Source organism: Saccostrea echinata, unplaced genomic scaffold (genome assembly GCF_033153115.1).
Source record: "Saccostrea echinata isolate AGI-Se365-2 ecotype Australia unplaced genomic scaffold, CSIRO_AGI_Sech_v1 ptg000051l, whole genome shotgun sequence".
NCBI lineage: Eukaryota > Metazoa > Mollusca > Bivalvia > Ostreida > Ostreidae > Saccostrea > Saccostrea echinata.
Window position 1 is genome coordinate 8,850,843 of NW_026889800.1, and position 18,081 is coordinate 8,868,923.

Sequence of the window (18,081 nt, forward strand, 5' to 3'; positions counted from 1 at the left end):
AATTTTATTCTGATAGTTTTCTTAGCCATTACAAGGAATTATCACTTCTGACAATATCTGTGTAGAAAATTAATCAATAGCCATTCCCGACGTGACATATATGAGAATGTTTTTGTAAATGAAACTCTTGCACACTCATTCTAAAATATTCAGTTTTTTACAAAGAAAAATGCAATGCAATTAAATCAGCTGAACAGAAATTGGCCTTAGTAACCCCTGTCCACATGAATGCTGCTTCGGTGAGTAATTTCCAGACACGTGGTATCAACCAAATTAGGTTAGACCATCTTTAAAAAATTGTTTCTTTGTCCTCACTGACTGGCTAAAAATGACCCGACTCAAAACTTGTTTAAACTGAGGAAACGATAATTTTTCCTCCTGAATTTTCTTTCTCCATCAATAAGAATGTAGACATTTTCTGGAAAAAAATTTATAACCTATCTACCGACCAAATTTTTATATGATAATGTATGAAGAAAATTTTGTTCCGAAAAAAGTTGGATCCCCCCCCCCCCATTCCCATGAAAAAAGGATTTTCGAGTTTAAAGCTCACCCCCTTTTTTTGTTTTAGTTTTGTTTGTTTGTTTGTTTGTTTGTTTTTGTTTTTGTTTTTGTTTTTTTTTTTTGTTTTTTTTTTTGTTTTGCTTGTCAGATTTTTTCTTGTAAGTCGATTTTTTTTTCTCTGGCTCTCCCAACCCCTCCCACTTTTAAAAACGAAAATTGTATGTTTCTAATTCGACTAATGAATAATAAATAAATCTGCAGCAATATTACTTTTACCAGAAAGAATTTATGACTGTTTTAAAAAATGAAAAAATATCAGTAGAATCAGTGAAAACTCGTCTGTTCTGTTTATTTGCCTGTGTGTGCAGGTACCTTTGAAGCATGCCTTGACAACTCAGTGAATCAGCGTCATGCACTTGATGTCTTCAATCTATTCACTTTAGAGAACTACAGTACCTTTTATGTCAGTATACTTGAATAAATCAAGGATTTTTTTTTTCTTAGAGGTGACGCGAGTTATAATTTCGACTATAGTTTTTTTTTTCTGTACATTAGAGCTTCGGTCGAAATTACTCTGAGTGCGGGGTCAAAGTTACCCTTCTACGAAAGCCTATTAGGATCAAACTACGGTAAAAAAAATTTAAAAGGCGTTATTACGCCTTTGTAAAAGGCGTTATTACGCCTTTCCAAAAGGCGTTATTACGCCTTTCCAAAAGGCGTTATTACGCCTTTTAAAAAGGCGTTATTACGCCTTTGTAAAAGGCGTCATTACGCCTTTCCAAAAGGCGTTATTACGCCTCGTTTTTTTCAATACATGACTTACTTAGCCCATCTTGGGGGCTGATTATAATTAGATTTCCAGGAAAAAAGATTTTTTAATGTGTAAAATATTTTCAGTGTTAAACCAACTTAGTCCTTCTCTGATGCCAGACGCCTCTACCAAGGTGCATGGATTTCAGAAATTTGGTTGAAGGCTAATTGCTCATCATACCTATGCAAATAGTTTGCCTGTTTTTTTTCCAAGAGGAGAGAAAAATATTTCAAATTTGACATGAATTTTTAATACGTGGCTAGCAAAGCCCAAAGCTGGTTTTGCCTATATCCTGGATTTTCAAAAGTAGAGTGTTGACTTCTCTTAATATGCATGCAAAATGCAAACAACTGTCTGCGAGATGTGCAGGAATATAGAAAATACTATAATTTATAATATGATTTATAATATTATAACTATAATCTAAATATTGCATAAATAAAGATGGCTTTGGTTCAATCTTTCATATATTTACTATTTTAAAATAATGCCTTTCCATTTTTGGATATAACTTCTTTTCAAACAGGCCAGTAGTAAGAATATGGGGGGGGGGGGCTCCCCCACCCCACTTTTTGGGAGAATAGTCTTGCTATAGTTTAAATATAAAAAATCATTTATTGATTGCTTGGTCCCTTAACATTTTGTTGCAGTATGGTTAAACTCAGGCAAGTCATTGCATTTAAAAAGAGGTTTACCGAAAAGTTAGAAAAAGTTTCCCCTCAAGTTTAGGCAGTTTATTTTTTTTTGGGGGGGGTATGCTTCTTTTTTTTTTTTTTTTTTTTTTTTTTTTTTGATTGCTTGTCAATTTTATGGGAGCCCCCCCCCCCCCACTTCATAAGCATGGACCTGTCAAAGACATGATAACAATGGCCCTTCAAAAGGCATAATAACGCCTTTTTGAATGGCGTATTAATGCCTTTTAGAAAGGCGTAATAACGCCTTTTAGAAAGGCGTAATAACGCCTTTTTAAAAGGCGTTATAACGCCTTTTGGAAAGGCGTAATAACGCCTTTTTAAAAAGCGTAATAACGCCTTTTTGAAAGGCATAATAACGCCTTTTGGAAAGGCGTAATAACGCCTTTTTAAAAGGCGTAATAACGCCTTTTTTCGCGTTATAACGCCTTTTTCAAAGGCGTAATTACGCCTTTATTTGCGTTATTACGCCTTTTTCCGCGTGAAAAGGCGTTATAACGCCTTTTAAATATTTTTTACCGTAGTTTTATCCTAATAGGCTTTCGTACCCTTTACGTATACAGTGTATCTTGTAATTCTATGTTCTGACGAATAATGCATGCTTAACAAACAATGACATAATGGTACATAGCTTGAGTACAAAGAAAATTTAATAAATATACACCACCCGCAGACATGTAGCATCAGAGAGGCCTGCCCCGCCTTCTCCACACATTACTTTTTACTGTTGGAAATGTTCATTGAAAGGCTTGTTGCCCCCTCCCCCCCCCCTTTTGTTGCAGTACAGTCAAATAAGGCTAATGTAGTAATATATGAAAAAAAAAATTGGTACAGAAAGAAGGTTTTTTTCTTTTTTTTTTTTTTTTTTTTGCTTGTCAGGTTTTTTCAGGCAAGGTGAATTTTTTTCTCTAGCTGCCCCCCCCCCCTTTAAAAAAACGATGCTACGTCTGTGACCCTACCCAAATACATAATTTGCAGCTTTTATAATCCACATATCTATACAGATATAACATATATCATGAAAGGCAGCCGAAAGATAAATTAAGTGAAGATTGCAACATAATACATCATCCAAGAAGATACTGTCTATCATATGAATGCTCGTTTATTTCTTTGAAGTGATATTTCACATAAAGAAAACCCTACCCTTCTTTCTTTATGAAATTACTTTTTCTTTTACTAGATACACTGTACGATATAGAAAAAAAATATTGCATATGCATGTATTGCCCCATTCCACTTTTATAAGGATTTGTAGTATATGGATCGTAGTATTCCATGTATTTAGTTAAATGTAATGAAAATGGACATTCAATTCGATTAGTTGAGCTTCGACCCCCTCTCCCTCCCCAAGTATACAAACATCTACGCACGACCACTTTAAACATATTACGTTTTCCGGAGAAGTGCCAACTATTTTCTGATTTTTAATGGTTGATTTCTGAAAAGTTAGAAAACAATGCTACATTGTATAATTCATTAGAACAATTATTGTCCATTGTGCTCTCTCTCTCTCTCTCTCTCTCTCTCTCTCTCTCTCTCTCTCGCACATAAATGTACACTTTTAAATACAAGACACTATATAATCGCATCACCTGGTAACTTGTTGCCTTTGCATGGATTTATACAGGGTGTGAGTTTAAATTTCATCCATGCTATAAAACGTAACTTTCCCCAAATGAACACAGCTCACACTAGTATATACGCATAACCACTGACGCATGACAAATGTGTTTCCTAACCCATCATAGGTATTTTGGCGTATTTCCTACTATTTGTCCGCTTTTAATTACATTGTTAGTGATTACAGAAAATTAGACAGGAGAAATTATCATTTACAAAGTCATTAAAATACTGTCCTTTCTATTATACACATATACTTAATTTTTCTGATTTATTAATTTTAAACTAGGTGCAATAACTGGTCCCGGGAAAACTACCGAGATACGGGAAGTTAGGGCGAGTTACGTTCGTTCGTAAGATGTCGGTATTTCTCTAATAGCCGTATCAGCTTTCAGGGCTCATACGGATTCAGCAGGGCTGATATGGATCTGCAGGGCTAATAAATACAAAGAATCACTGAGATCGAAGAATTCTTTTAACAACAGAATACCTTATTTCAATAAAAAAAATTCTTTATTTGAGTGGTTCCAAGAATGATGGAAACTGTTGTATATTACTTTCAGTGTTATTAATGGAAACTGGAGGGGTTTCTAATATCTTGTTGTAAGGAAAGGATTGCTAGAAACAACAGTAATTATACGTACCTTAGCTAAAAATATCCAAAGCAGCAACAAAAACAAAATGTGTGATTGCTTAGCCATGATAATTTACGTCAATAAATTAAATTTTTACTGGATTATTGATAAGCAGTGTTATCTAACTAAATAAAAAAAACCTTATGTTTATTTTGAATTGGTCCGTATCATATACAGATAAAAAAAATTAACTGATTAATGGACACAGATATATTGTATGTATATTTAATTTGTTGACTGTAACCTAAGACAGTTAATATTATTTGTTTTGAAAAGTGGTACAGAAGCTGACCACAGTGACGTCAGAGATATACCACTTACTCCCAAGTTCACAGTGACTGAAATGCAATAAATCATTACTTATTTTTAAAACTTATGAACTCCACTCTAATTGGTTGAATGTTCCTATTTGAAAAAATATAATAAATATGTTAATAAAAAAACATGATGGCAATTAGAATCATTATTTTACATACTGTTGTCTAATTGTGAAATCATCATTCTGTCTTGTTTGATTGCTGAAATTACCAGGCATGATATCGTAGTAAGCAATAATTCTAGTCAACGTTCATATTACTTCTTTCAATTTTGAGTAAAATGATCATCAAAAAATAAGCGAGGATTCAAAAGTTATTCACTTGTTTTTGTCAACACAAGTACTTAAATAACAATGCCAATTTGTCCTTTCTCGGGTAGCCTGTTTTCCTGGCCTTCCTATAATGCTGCGCAATCGAAGCTTCGATTATGGGAAGGCCAGGGAAACAAGCTACTGCTTGGGCAACTAAATGTAAGAAATGACTATTTAAGTCAAGCTAAGAACTATTCACTTTAAGACCATTGCTACTGCTGCTAACACTAATGACGTAGGTATGTGTGAACGTCATTCAGCAACTCAAAACATCTAACTATTTTCATTGAAAAAGTGCAACAGTTCAATGAACTTCAAGCGATGACACACACTGAAGCACTTTGGAGTTCCGGGTGTGTGTTGAATGATTGTTGATTGATTGATTGTATGTTGTTTAATGTCCCATTCGAGAATTTTTCACTCATTTAGAGACGTCAACATATACCGATGAAAGGCTTCAAATTTAGACCTTTACTCGGCACTCAGGGCATTTGAGCAGTGAGGGTTCTTTATCGTGCCAACGCCTAACGTGACACGAGGCCTCGGTTTTTAAGGTCTCATCCGAAGGACCCGCAACTTTCACTTCAAAGTGTCGAGCGCTTGGCGAAAGAACAGTTGCTACCTATTTTTTATCGACTTAGGTCAGTCGTGGCCGAGATTCGAAATCAAGACCTTTCGATCACGGTGCGAGCGCTCTACCGACTGAGGTGTGTTGAATGAAGAGTGTAGGCACATAGAAATACTATTATTTGGTTCTGGTTTAAGATAGGTGGATGCTTAATTACGTTTCAACACAATTTTGATTTTTGAAGAGTCCTCCGACATAAGTACCCCATCATACCCCACCCCGCTAGTAGTTAGAAGTATCCATTGAAGAACCTTTCAGTTTTGCATTTAAACTATTTTTAGTTTGATTAGTATCCCTGCGCGGCGGAGGGTTTAGTAGACAAGTATATCGCACCATGTCTTCTTTATTTCTTTTAAGATAGCAGTAGATACATCAAAGACTGGGGGTATTCATCCCTTATACTTCAACTTAACAAAGCTGCGTTCAACTTAAACTTTGACCTTCACCTTGGAGTTTGACCAAATTTTGCAAAATTTAACCCAACTTTAACTTTGGCCATAACTTTTAAACAATTGGTGCTGGGGCTTTCATACATCACATGTGTAATCCTTGTGACAAGATATTCCTTCGGATACCAACAACATTGACCTTTTGACCTTGACCTAGGAGTTTGGCCTACTTTTGAAAAACAATAACCTTGGTCATAACTTTTGAACAGTTAGTTCTAGGGCTTTCATGGTGAATACTTCAAATATGTAATTCTTGTGACAAGACCTTTCTTTCGATACCATCAACTTTGACCCTTTGACCTTTAAGTTTGACCTACTTTTGAAAAACTTTAACCTTGGCCATAACTTTTGAACAATTGGTGCTAAGGCTTTCATACTTCACATACGTAATCCTTGTGACAAGACCTTCTTTTGGATAGCAAAAACTTTTACCTTGATCTTGGAGTATGACCTACTTTTGGAAAACTTTGACCTTGGACAGAACTTTTGAACAGTTGGTGCTAGGGCTTTCATATTTAACATGTCTATACCTTGTGACAAGGCCTTCCTTTGGATACCAACAATTGTAATCCATTGACATTTACCTTGGAGTTTGATCTACTTTTGAAAAACTTTAACCTTGGTCATAATTTTGAACGATTGGTGCTTCGGCTTCATATTTCACCTGTTTATTTCTTGGGAGAAGGCCTTTCCTTGGGCACCATTAATTTTGACCTTGACCTTGATGTTCGACATACTTTTGAAAAAAACTTTAACCTTTTCCATATATCTATTCAATGGCTCCTGCTAGGGGGTTCATACTTCACAGGTATAAATTATTACTAGAGACAAGACCTTATCTTTGGTACCAACATATTTTATTTGCATTTTAGAAAGTTTAACCTTTGCTATAAGTTGCCATACGGGGGCATTGAGTGTTTCACAAACACATCTTGTTCAGTTTGATTTAGACCTCAATTTTACTAATTTTTCATTGAGTTCCGAAGACTTTTTTTGAATATATGTTTTCTCATACATTTAACACCGCATTGCACTAAAATTATGTCTTATCAGACAAGTTAGTAAACTACATAACGTTAGATTTATTAATTATGGATCCAGACTCCCTGACATCCTCTCCAGATCCACTCGTGAGTTTCTGGGTATTTTCGTTCAAGTATGAAAGAATTAGTTTCCTACAAAAATAACGAGTGTCTGGAAAAATGAATCCCTGCATATTTGTCAACTTCATTAATATCGGAAAATGAACAGGACGGTCCTGACATAACCCATACTTTTAAGATCCGCGCCTTTAAGCAAATTCCGATCCCGATGAGCAGACATCTTCCGGTAAAGTTGTTTTCGGTGGCTCACATGTTTTTCTCTGCGTATTTTTGTCGGCACATGTGATTACAATATTTAGTAGGACTATGTTTCTTTTACCTGCTTCAGATGATGCTGTTACATCAGTTGTAGCACCGTTGTCAGGTAATTTTTAATGTTTGAATCCCATCGAAACATTTTAAAGTGGTGATATAAATTCGAGGAATTTCGAACTGAATGTGGATTGTTACTAAGTCTGAGTAATAGTGCGAGCACAATTTATGTCATTTGATCTAATAATAATAAATGTAAATAACATTCAATATTTTCTTTTTGTTTTCAATGAATTAGATCAATATCTTTATCATGCATTCATTGTCACAGACTGGTTTAAACCATTGAAGTTTAGACTGCCCTAAGAACCTTGGTTACTGTGAAAAAATAAATCCAGTCATTATAAATACATATCATAACAAAACCTGCTTTCTTCAAACAGCACCAGTAAAAGCCTCGTTTGAACCAGCTGGACGTTGGTTTGAAGCGCTGTGTTTACGTAGACGACACAAGCATTCCCTGTCCTACCATTCGCTGCAGAGCTCCAGCAGCGAGGAGAGTGACCATGAAGAGATAGAGGAGGAGGATAATTCAGCCCTATTACAAGGACTGGACCCCAAAGAATGGAAGGTTGGGATATATATAGATACGTTCAGCAAAAGCTGATCAAAATGATCTAGCTCTTATGATCATTACATATGCCCTATATAATAAAAGTAATTGGATTTGAGTGAAATGACCACTCATTTCCATCCATGGATTTTCAAAAATTTGCCAGAATCAACTTCAGTATTGCTGTTTCACTTTAGATTTACAAAAATTTAACGTAAGACAAAAGAAAAGGAATTTATCCAAAAAAAAATTTAATTACCAGAATCAACACATGATCAGTATGAAAATTTACTTTATTTCTTCTTTTTTTTATAGCAACAAGATCATTATGCAGTTCTAGGGTTGAGTAAAATCAGATATAAGGCCACAGAAAACCAGATCAAAAAAGCTTGTAAGCAAATTGTGTTTCTGAAGCTTTCTCAAGATACTAATCCATCAGAAAATGTACCCTTATTTTTTGTGCAACTTGATATTATAATTTGAAATATCGTAATAACCAAAATATGGTAGCAGAAAATACATGTATATTTAAGTTTTAGGAAATTATAGGAATATTTACTTAAATTTTACATCTGCACTTCAGATAAAAGTATGGTATTAAAACACCATCCAGACAAAAGGAAAGCCAGGGGGTTAAAGGTCGGAGATGGAGAGGATGATTATTTCACATGTATTACAAGAGGTATTAAAATCATTTGGGAAGAAAAAGTAACTTGTCTGAATTTTAGAAAATTCCTTTGATTCTTCTTCTAACTGTAAGTAATTTACAAGGGTTAAGGAACTCATAGCTACCTTCTTTTATCACAGATCATAGCCTGCAATGTACTTAATGATGCAATTAGTCAGTCTGACCTATTAAGATTTTTTTATCTCTTCTTTCCTTCATTTAAAAATAGAAGTATTTTATGAGTATTAATAAATGCAACTATTCACAAGGCAAATGTTTCTTAGGTTTCAAGATCAGAATGCAAGAAGAAATTACATAGTTTTTAAATCTATAAAAAAAAAAGAACCACAGAAATTTTCAAATTATAAATTTTGTATTAAAAAATAAAATGTTGCAATAAATTTAGATTTTCAGGTTAACTGGGATACTGCATTTCATGTTCTTTAAAAACATTTGCAGGATATTTTAAAAAAATGAGACTAGATAATTTTTTTATGCCTTCCTCCTAAGAAGGGAAGTCATATTGCTTTGCTGCTGTCGGTCGGTCTGTCTGTCTGTCCACCAACACCAATCATTTTCTTCCCAGAGGTTGCACATACTGAAGTGATATTTGGTATACAGATTTATCATAAAAATATCTAGGTCAAATTCTGTTTTGGGTACAATCAAGCAATTTTTGACAGATTTATGCCCCTTGGACTTAGTAAAATTCCAATTATTTGGGGGGGGGGGGGGGGTGCATAAGCATTTCACAAACATCTCTTGTTTTTGAGTGTGGATAGATGTTCCCAGTTTGGTTTTTTTTTACTCTATAGGCCTGTAAAATTTAGATATTTCCTTTAAGTGTACTTTATGATATACCTGTAGTTTTATTTTTAAAGCATATGAAATTTTGGGAAACAAAACAAAGCGGCGGTCGTATGACAGTGTGGATCCACAGTTTGATGATGATGTGCCGTCTGTTGATGATGAATCAAAGAAAAATTTCTTTAAAGTGTTTGGCCCGGTTTTTGAAAGGAATTCAAGGTATGTTTTAAATGAGCTATCACTTTTATGCAAGATGTGAAATTGTATCTTAAACAATTATTGACTATTTTTGAGGGTTAAATTATTTTATCATTGACCCAAACATATACAGGGGTTGAGTTTATGTCATTGTAATAAAGCGCAAAAATGGGCTTGTTAATTTTAAATCACAGTTTATAAATTTATAAATATATAAGATTTGATATATATATATATATATATATATATATATATATATATATATATATATATATATATATATATATATATATATATACATGGTATATATATATATAAATGGTATATATATATGTGACCACAATTTCTCTTGATTGTTCTTATTTCATTTAAGATGGAGCAACCGAAGGATAGTTCCAGGTCTTGGGACAGACTCCACTTCTATAGAAGATGTCAATAAATTCTATTCATTCTGGTAAGGAACACTATATTTATAGTATTTAGTTCCACTTCTTAAAAAGATGTCAATAAATTCTGTTCTTTCTGTTAAGGGAGGCTATTCACAAGAAGGACAGATGTGCACATAAAACTGTCTATTTTTTCCGCACCATTCCTTAGCAAAGATAACTCAGGTGCTTATCCTTGATTTCACTGCCACAAAATTAATGAATTAGGCTCTGCTCTAAACACAAAGTCATTGAAGGTCAACTGTGTTGTTTGTGGAAGAAATGTGTAATTTGTGAAATTGCCCTTTTTTGAAATCCTGTTTGTTGTATATTTAGTGTTGAAAGATAAACCAGGTTTCATTTAGTTTGGTGTGACCAAAAAGTATTTTCCTTGTATACTTTTGAAAATAATGCAATCAATATGGGATTTAATCAGACAAAATTTTTATCTTCTCCTTTACATCACGAAAATCTCTACTTTGTGAAAATTTCTTGTGGAAATGAACATGTAAAATGCTATTGTACAGGCTTGTTCAAAGGTCTGGACGATCCCAGAGTGATTGTTTCTTTCTCCATTTTACATGAACTTTTAAATTTTTTGATATTTTATTTTGTTACTGTTCTTTAACAGGTATGATTTTGATTCCTGGAGAGAGTATTCATATTTAGATGAGGAGGAGAAAGAAAAGGGAGAGAAGTAAGTATAGTGATATTAATTCTATGAATTAAAAATGTGTATTAATTGAGGAAAAATTCATCAAAATGAAATAAATTTACAGCATTAACTACACTGTGGGTAACACTTTGTTGTTTGTAGTCGTGAAGAGAGAAGGTGGATAGAGAAACAAAACAAAGCAGCCAGACAGAGGTTAAAAAAGGAGGAAATGGCTCGGATCAGACAATTAGTGGGTCAGTTGTATCGGACTTTTTTGGGGGTCAGTAGTACGTGTATCAAACAGTGGGTCATTAGTATCAGAGAATTAGTGCAACATGCATAAGAGAGTTACTGGGTCAGTAAATATGAGATGTCATGCAAAGCAAGCTTTAGAAATCCTATGTCTATTTGAATGTCATACCTGTTTTGAAATCTTAATACCTGTTTATAACTTGAAATTACGTTGATTAAGTGTTTCTTACTATTCAACTCAAAAGGTGAAGAAATACACGTACATAAGTCACATTGTTTTTAAGAACTTTTCTGCAATTTAGTTACTTAATTTTAATATACCTGGTATATATATTTTTCATCTCTTTGTTGTATGAGATACGTATGTTTACAGATAATGCGTATGCCTGTGATCCCCGTGTGATACGGTATCGGGAAGAGGAGAAAGAGAAAAAGGAAGCTCAGAAACGTGCCAAAAAGGAAGCTGCTAGGCAGAAGGCCCTGGAGGAGGAGAGGGTGAGGGGCTTAGAGGGAGGGAAGAGGGGGTTGTGAGGCAGTAACAGAAAGGGGGCATTAGACATTGAGTGACTGGGAGGGGGAGGGTTAAAAGATTTGGGTGAGCATCTATAAAAAGGACATTTAACTTAAATAAAATAGATTGTTTTTTATTTTGAATAGTGTTTTGTCTCAAATAAGCATAATTTTTTGTTTCACTCCAACTCTATGAGATTTTAATTTCAGATAAAACAAGAAGCATTAGAAGAGGAAAGAAAGAAAAAAGAGAAAGAGGAAGAAGAAGCAAAAGCTCAGGTGAGTGATGCAAGAAATACCGGGCTGCCATCAGTTTTTGGTGATATGCCACGCCAAAAGTGTGTGTTTAAAATATTTTTTTGACATATGATTCATCATTAAAAGACCAATATAGGCTTATAATTGCTCTATGTGAATTTTTTGGTGCTCAAAGAAAATTTTGAAATTCCTTTTGTTGCAGAAAAAAGACCTTTAGTAGCTCAAAATTTGCTAATTAATGCATAATATAAATACATGTATTTAATAAAACATGTCAAGAAGAGTCTTTTCATTGCTTACAAATAAAATATACAAAAAAATATATTAGAGTGTAATTTTCTGTATAAAGTATGTAGCATATTTGTAAAAGAAAGAAAATAATGTTTTACATTCTCTTAAAAGGGGAGATAATTCTTCTCTGTATTAATTATTTTCATTTTCTTGGGCTATATGCTGAATGTTTGGGAAAGAAAAAAATACATTTCTTCAGAATACATGTACATGGTAGTCTGTCATTATAACGAAACAGATATATCTTGGAGAGATTTTATTTTATCTGCCAGTTGTATATATGTTAGGAAGAATACCTGATTTTTATTAGACACCTACTTTAGACATATATTAAGCCTTAATTGCTTAATAGTTGTTTCATTTTCTTTCAATAGGCTGCAATTGCCAAAAAAGAAAAAGAAGCACAGAAAAAGTTAATTAAAAAGGAGCGCAAAACATTGAGAACAGTAGCAAAGGTTTGTATCCATAATGAAATCTACGTATATATATTTACAGTGATCAGCATGTAAAAAAAATTGATAATAGTCTGGGGTTTTTTTTTCACTCGCTGGTTATTGATTTATTTGAGAAGTGGATTCCAGAAAATTAAGGTCATGTTGTAATTTTAAATATTCTAGAATAAAATGCAAGTATCTTGGTGAAAGAGCTCTTGATTTTTTTTTTAACAGGATATGAATTATTTCACTGAAAAAGAAGATGAGAGAGTGACCAACATGGCAGATGTAGAAAGACTGGCAGACCAACTCTCACTCCTAAAGTAATAAAATAGTCACGTCAGATAGGGATGTGAATTATACAATGTAGGAAATAGAGATTTAAAAAGTCCAAGAAAAACTGAGTTCTTGACGAGACTTTTTTCATATAAAGTCAAACCTGTTTATCTCAAACTCAATGGGACCGAGAAAAAACGTCTGCTCAATATATCTGAATTTGAGATATTGAGGGTAAAATACTAAAAGACTAGTTGGTTGGGAGTTCCATATAACTTCAACATATCAATGGTACTCGATTCATCAGTGTTCAAGATTCCAAAATTCGGCTGTATCAGATGTATATAAATGGAGATCATTAACCAGGTTTGCAGTAGATCTACATTGTTTTCTCTCATCTTTCAGGTTACAGTCACTTAATGAAGCCATGGCAGCAGATGGAGGACAAAAAGCAAAGGAGGCATTTTCCTCAGCAGTCAGTAAAATTTAACTGAGTTCAACAAATACAGTCACAGACAAAAGCTTAGTTTTTAATTTGATCACACTGTGATCCAAAGAGCTTAGTATCTGCTTAGAAGAGCAGTTTGTAGACATTTGATAATGTTATGGAAGTAAATAAACATAAAAGATACATAATAAAGTCCACCAGTGAAATTGTTGTTCTAAATGTTATTTATAATACATGTGTGTAGGTTGAAGAGCTGAACAAACAGATTGAGGAAGAGAAACAAAAACACCTGGAGGCCGTACAGAAACAGTCAGGGGGAGATAACTCACAGGGTTCTAAAAAAACGTGGCTGGAGTCAGAAATTCAGTGCATGATTAAAGGAGTCAATCTGTTCCCTGCAGGGACAAAAGAGAGGTACTACTTAATATTGATATATTCTCCCTTAGCCTAAAAATGAAAGAGCTTCCTAAAAGACCTAAATCATCAAGCTTTGAGACAACTTAGAACAGACTTTAGTCAAAATTTAGATTGTGAATATCTTGAGTTTTATTTAACATATATGTGCTTAAAAACTTAAAGGATTGTATAACGTTCGAATTGAAAGATATGATGAAAATTTTGTTTCATTATCAAAATTATTTCAAAAGTTAAATTAATTTGAAATTTTGGCTTAAGTCTGTTCTCAGTTTAATATGGTCTTGGGGCCAACTCATGCCCTTACACGTGGACCTTTTTCATACAAGTAGTGTACATAGACATCCTTGTTACTGAGATACTTCTTACTCTTTTCTACACATCATCGCCTAAGAATTGCAAAGTTCGAACCGAATTTTCCAAAATTTGGGGGATTTGATGTTGAAGTTCAAGTTTCAATATCTTTTTACTTACAGCTTTTTGGACTTTGAGATGAGGCATAAATATATAAAATATGCTAATCTATGACAAAATAAAACTAATATTATGTATATTTGAGCAGAGATATGCAAAAACTGACATTGAAAATGGGAATATAACATTCTATCTATTATTTTTGTGGTTTCATTTAGAATCAAAATGTTATTTGAAATAAAACATTTATTATTGAAGTAAAAACTGATGAAATCTTTCAGTTGCTGAACCTAGTATTGATTTGAAAAAAGTAAAGAAAAGGTTTTTAATGCAGTTTATTGAATTTTTGAAAATAAATTTCAATTGATGATTTTAATTCAAGAAAAATCATTTAACAACAAAGTCACATGAGACTTTCAGGTGTGTCGTGCTGTTTTCATTGTCCCTCAAATGTAAACTGTTAAACATTTTTAGTTTCCAATCCAGAACAGCTGTACCATTATCAACTAATTTGGGCATTATTATATCATCAATTGATAAGTAAAAATAAGCATGTATTATATATTAAATCATATTTAAAATTATAATAAACTATAAATTTTCATGGTCTCTGACTCCCCTGGGCCTTATGGGAATGGATATGAATAAAGGAGATGGTTTTTAAGGAATATTCAAAACCTTTCTTTTTTTACTAATTGACATCTACCAGGCAAATGGTTTGCTTAATTTACAATTCATCCTTTTTTACCAAAACTGTGGAAACCAAGTCCCCTTGGTACATGGTTTCAGGCATTATGGTAGTTATGGTCATGTATTGAAAATATTACGTTGGCATTAACAGGCAAATTTTTTACATGATAATGATAAACACTTGCTCTGATAAAAATTGTTAGCCCCTGATTCAGATCCCAGAGTGGGACAAAATTGTTCGTATATTGAAAATGCATGAAACATGGAAAAATCTTCTTTTCTCATGTACATCTATGAGGTAAACATTGCACAATTATAATGAGTATTTAAACTTTAACATAAATTGTAAAATTCATGGCTCATGGTTACAGCATTTGAACCCTGAGTCTGATGTCCAGTTCTGGTGGTACTGAAATGGTAATAGCTTTAGAAATGCATGATACTGTGGTGACTGTCATCCCATGCTTCACTTATCAAGTTTGTTAAAAAACCTCACATTGAATTAAGAAATGCACTTCTTTGTTTATAAAGACATTATTAAATTGTCAAAGTAAATATGAATAAGTTTAAATACTTTCACAGACCCCCCCCCCCCCCCCCCCCCCCACCCAATCAAATTTTCTGTTGATAAGGTATGTAACCAATGGTAAATATTCTGATTGGACATAATGGAGACAGAACACTCTAATATTTATAAATTTACATCATCACTAGCAAACTTTGTAAAAATATTGATACTTTGAATCTTTTGTATATACATGTTACCCACATGAACCAGTAACATTTTTCTTGCCCACTCACATTGACCCCTCCCCCCTCCAATTAATACGATTCCAAAGTATCATTTTTGAAAGCTCACTCTATAGTTTTTTTTTTGGTTTTATTTACAGATGGGAAGTGATTTCCAGTTTTATCAAACAGCATGTCCCAGACAGTAACAAAAATGCAAAAGATGTTCTTCACAAAGCCAAGGAACTGCAGAAAAATGGTAACAGAAAATTATCAGTATTGGAAAGTTAGATATACACTGAAATCATACTTAAATTATATATTTTACAGATGAAAATTATTAATTACATCTCTTAAGAATATCTTTACAGGAAATTTTGCTTTATTCTATATCTAAAGATGTACAGCTCTAATTTATATGATTTCAGACACTTTCCTAAAACAAAATGCTGATAAGAAGGCCTTCGAGAACTTTGAGAAAAATGTGAAGACTGCAAATGTACAAGCCAAACCCAAAGAGGGCGTGGTTAGTGAGAGATTCGAGAGTAAGTGTTCTAAGAATTTCGCATGCTTGTGTATTCAATTTCTTATTTACTAATTTTATGTAAAATTATGTATTCCAACAAAGTTTTCACTTCATATGGTTTAGATAAAGACAAAAAGAATCCTTCAATACCCTTTGCATTTTGTAAACACTACACTATATCTGATATAGGTTCCATGTTTAAAGGCTGCAAGAAAAGCAATCTGTATGACTTAATATAAACTTCTTTAATTTCAGTAGTAGTTGAGGATATTTTTTATATTAAAGAACTGAATAGAATTTGCAATACTGATGTATTAATTGAATGTCATCTAATGTACAGGTATAGGGGAACAGCAGGTGAGAGAGGCAGGAACAAACCCCGCCCCCTGGTCACCGGAGGAACAGAAACACCTGGAGCAGGCCCTGAAGACGTTCCCCGCCAGTACCCCAGACAGATGGGACAGGATCAGTGAGTGTATCTCAAGTCGCAGCAAAAAGGACTGCATGAAACGCTACAAGGTAAATAAAGGGAAATTGACTTACAGATACTGTATATTTAATACAGTTAAAATATTGCAGGGGAAACTGTTTTTAAAATTCAGCTTCAGTATACTGTAAACCAACTTTTATTCACGTGCGAGAAATATTCGCTAGTTTCGCGACCTACTTTTATCGCCGTGAACCATTTATTTTGCTTTGTATTTGGATAGAATAATTTCTCAGTTGCAAAAAATAATCGTTGTGGATTGATTTCAAACCAACGAATCGTGAATAAAAGAATACACAAATAATAGTTGGTTTACAGAATCTGGTTTTTGGATGGACATCAAATTTACTTTTATGATCTTAAAAGTTATTAGTGCAGTGTATTATCACTTTCTATATAGTAAGACAATTAAGTGAAATTGACAATTTCCACAAAACTTTAAGCAGAAAACACAGAAAAAGTATGGATAAAGAGTCTAATATTTACATGTATGTATTAAAATTAAAGGGAATTATGTAATTAATATCTTTGAATAGGAACTTGTGGAAATGGTGAAAGCAAAGAAAGCAGCTCAAGATGCAACTGCGAAGAAAAAATAAACAGAAGATGAAATTCGTCCTGGCATTCATGAATCTGGATCTTAGGATTCAGTATTAAGTATCAGTGAACAACTACAGATTATTAGAAACCTATTCTGGGTTATTGCTCATTAGTCACTGTGAAGAATTACATTCTCACTCGTGCGTCTACTTCCATTGTTTGGTCCCAGAAGCGCACAATGCCAGAGGGTTCCTATGATGTACATTTGTTACTCGCTATGCCTTTTGAAACCCTGAAATTTGTCAAGAGTACATTAAGACATAATGGATTTTTCATTTGTGTACATGAAAATTTCTAACATTGTTGTAATTGTTGATACCTGATGGATCATATTGGCAATCTGTGATACAAATTGTTTATAACATCATTTACAGTTGCGTATTAAACATTTTCCAAGTTAAAATGTTTTCATTTTGTAAGAAGATACAGTTGACTTATGATTTACACCTCAGAGAACACCAACTCAGAAGGTGATACATAGATTACCAGTTATATGTCGGAGTCAGTAGTCCTGTCTGTATTATGATTGCGACTAATCTGTGATATGATGAACCCTTGGGTACAAAAAAAAAATATGGATTGCAATCAGTAACTGGTTATTTGTTTACTTGGACGGAGCAATGGTAATCGGTTGCAAAATCTGTATTTTATAAGTCGGAAAAAATTAAAATATTTATATCTGAAAGCAGTTTCATTTACAGATTTATTTCAAATACAGTACAATTTTAAAATCCTGAATGTTGATCATCTAGTGTATTCACGAACGCCATTGAATTAATTTTCTTAATAGAGACTAACCAGATTCCAGTAGGCCTACGGCATTTCTCTAATCAGGCGTGAATGATATTAAAATAACTGCCTCCAATGTGTATCCTTCCCAGTTGTCATGGTAATCTTGTGTCAGATTATTCTAAATTAATAAATTACTATAAGAAACATTTTCATAAACAAAAATTGTACCGGTATATCAATTTATAGTTCCAATGATGATGACATTGCAGAATGAATTTAAAATTAGTTATGGCTCTTGAGATCTCGGGAATGTTTCATGATATTCTTTTT

General features: G+C 33.3%; 1 protein-coding gene across 1 annotated transcript; it reads left to right on the top strand.

Moving 5' to 3' along the window:
* The first annotated feature begins 7,302 nt into the window (after positions 1 to 7,302).
* Positions 7,303 to 17,422, top strand: LOC133203573 (dnaJ homolog subfamily C member 2-like). Its single transcript, XM_061339344.1, has 18 exons — positions 7,303 to 7,437; positions 7,769 to 7,956; positions 8,254 to 8,329; positions 8,522 to 8,620; positions 9,487 to 9,631; positions 9,984 to 10,064; positions 10,667 to 10,732; positions 10,853 to 10,944; positions 11,316 to 11,437; positions 11,663 to 11,731; positions 12,376 to 12,456; positions 12,670 to 12,758; positions 13,117 to 13,186; positions 13,404 to 13,573; positions 15,568 to 15,665; positions 15,835 to 15,951; positions 16,273 to 16,451; positions 16,956 to 17,422. The coding sequence occupies exons 1-18, from the start codon at positions 7,380 to 7,382 to the stop codon at positions 17,016 to 17,018; spliced, it is 1,863 nt and encodes a 620-aa protein (XP_061195328.1). The 5' UTR covers positions 7,303 to 7,379; the 3' UTR covers positions 17,019 to 17,422.
* The last annotated feature ends 659 nt before the right edge of the window (positions 17,423 to 18,081 follow it).

Coding starts and splice junctions, on each gene's coding strand:
- LOC133203573 (XM_061339344.1), top strand. CDS start 7,380: ATGTTTCTTTTACCTGCTTCAGATGATGCTGTTACATCAGTTGTAGCA. Junction 7,438..7,768: donor AGTTGTAGCACCGTTGTCAG/GTAATTTTTAAT, acceptor TTCTTCAAACAG/CACCAGTAAAAGCCTCGTTT. Junction 9,632..9,983: donor GTTTTTGAAAGGAATTCAAG/GTATGTTTTAAA, acceptor ATTTCATTTAAG/ATGGAGCAACCGAAGGATAG.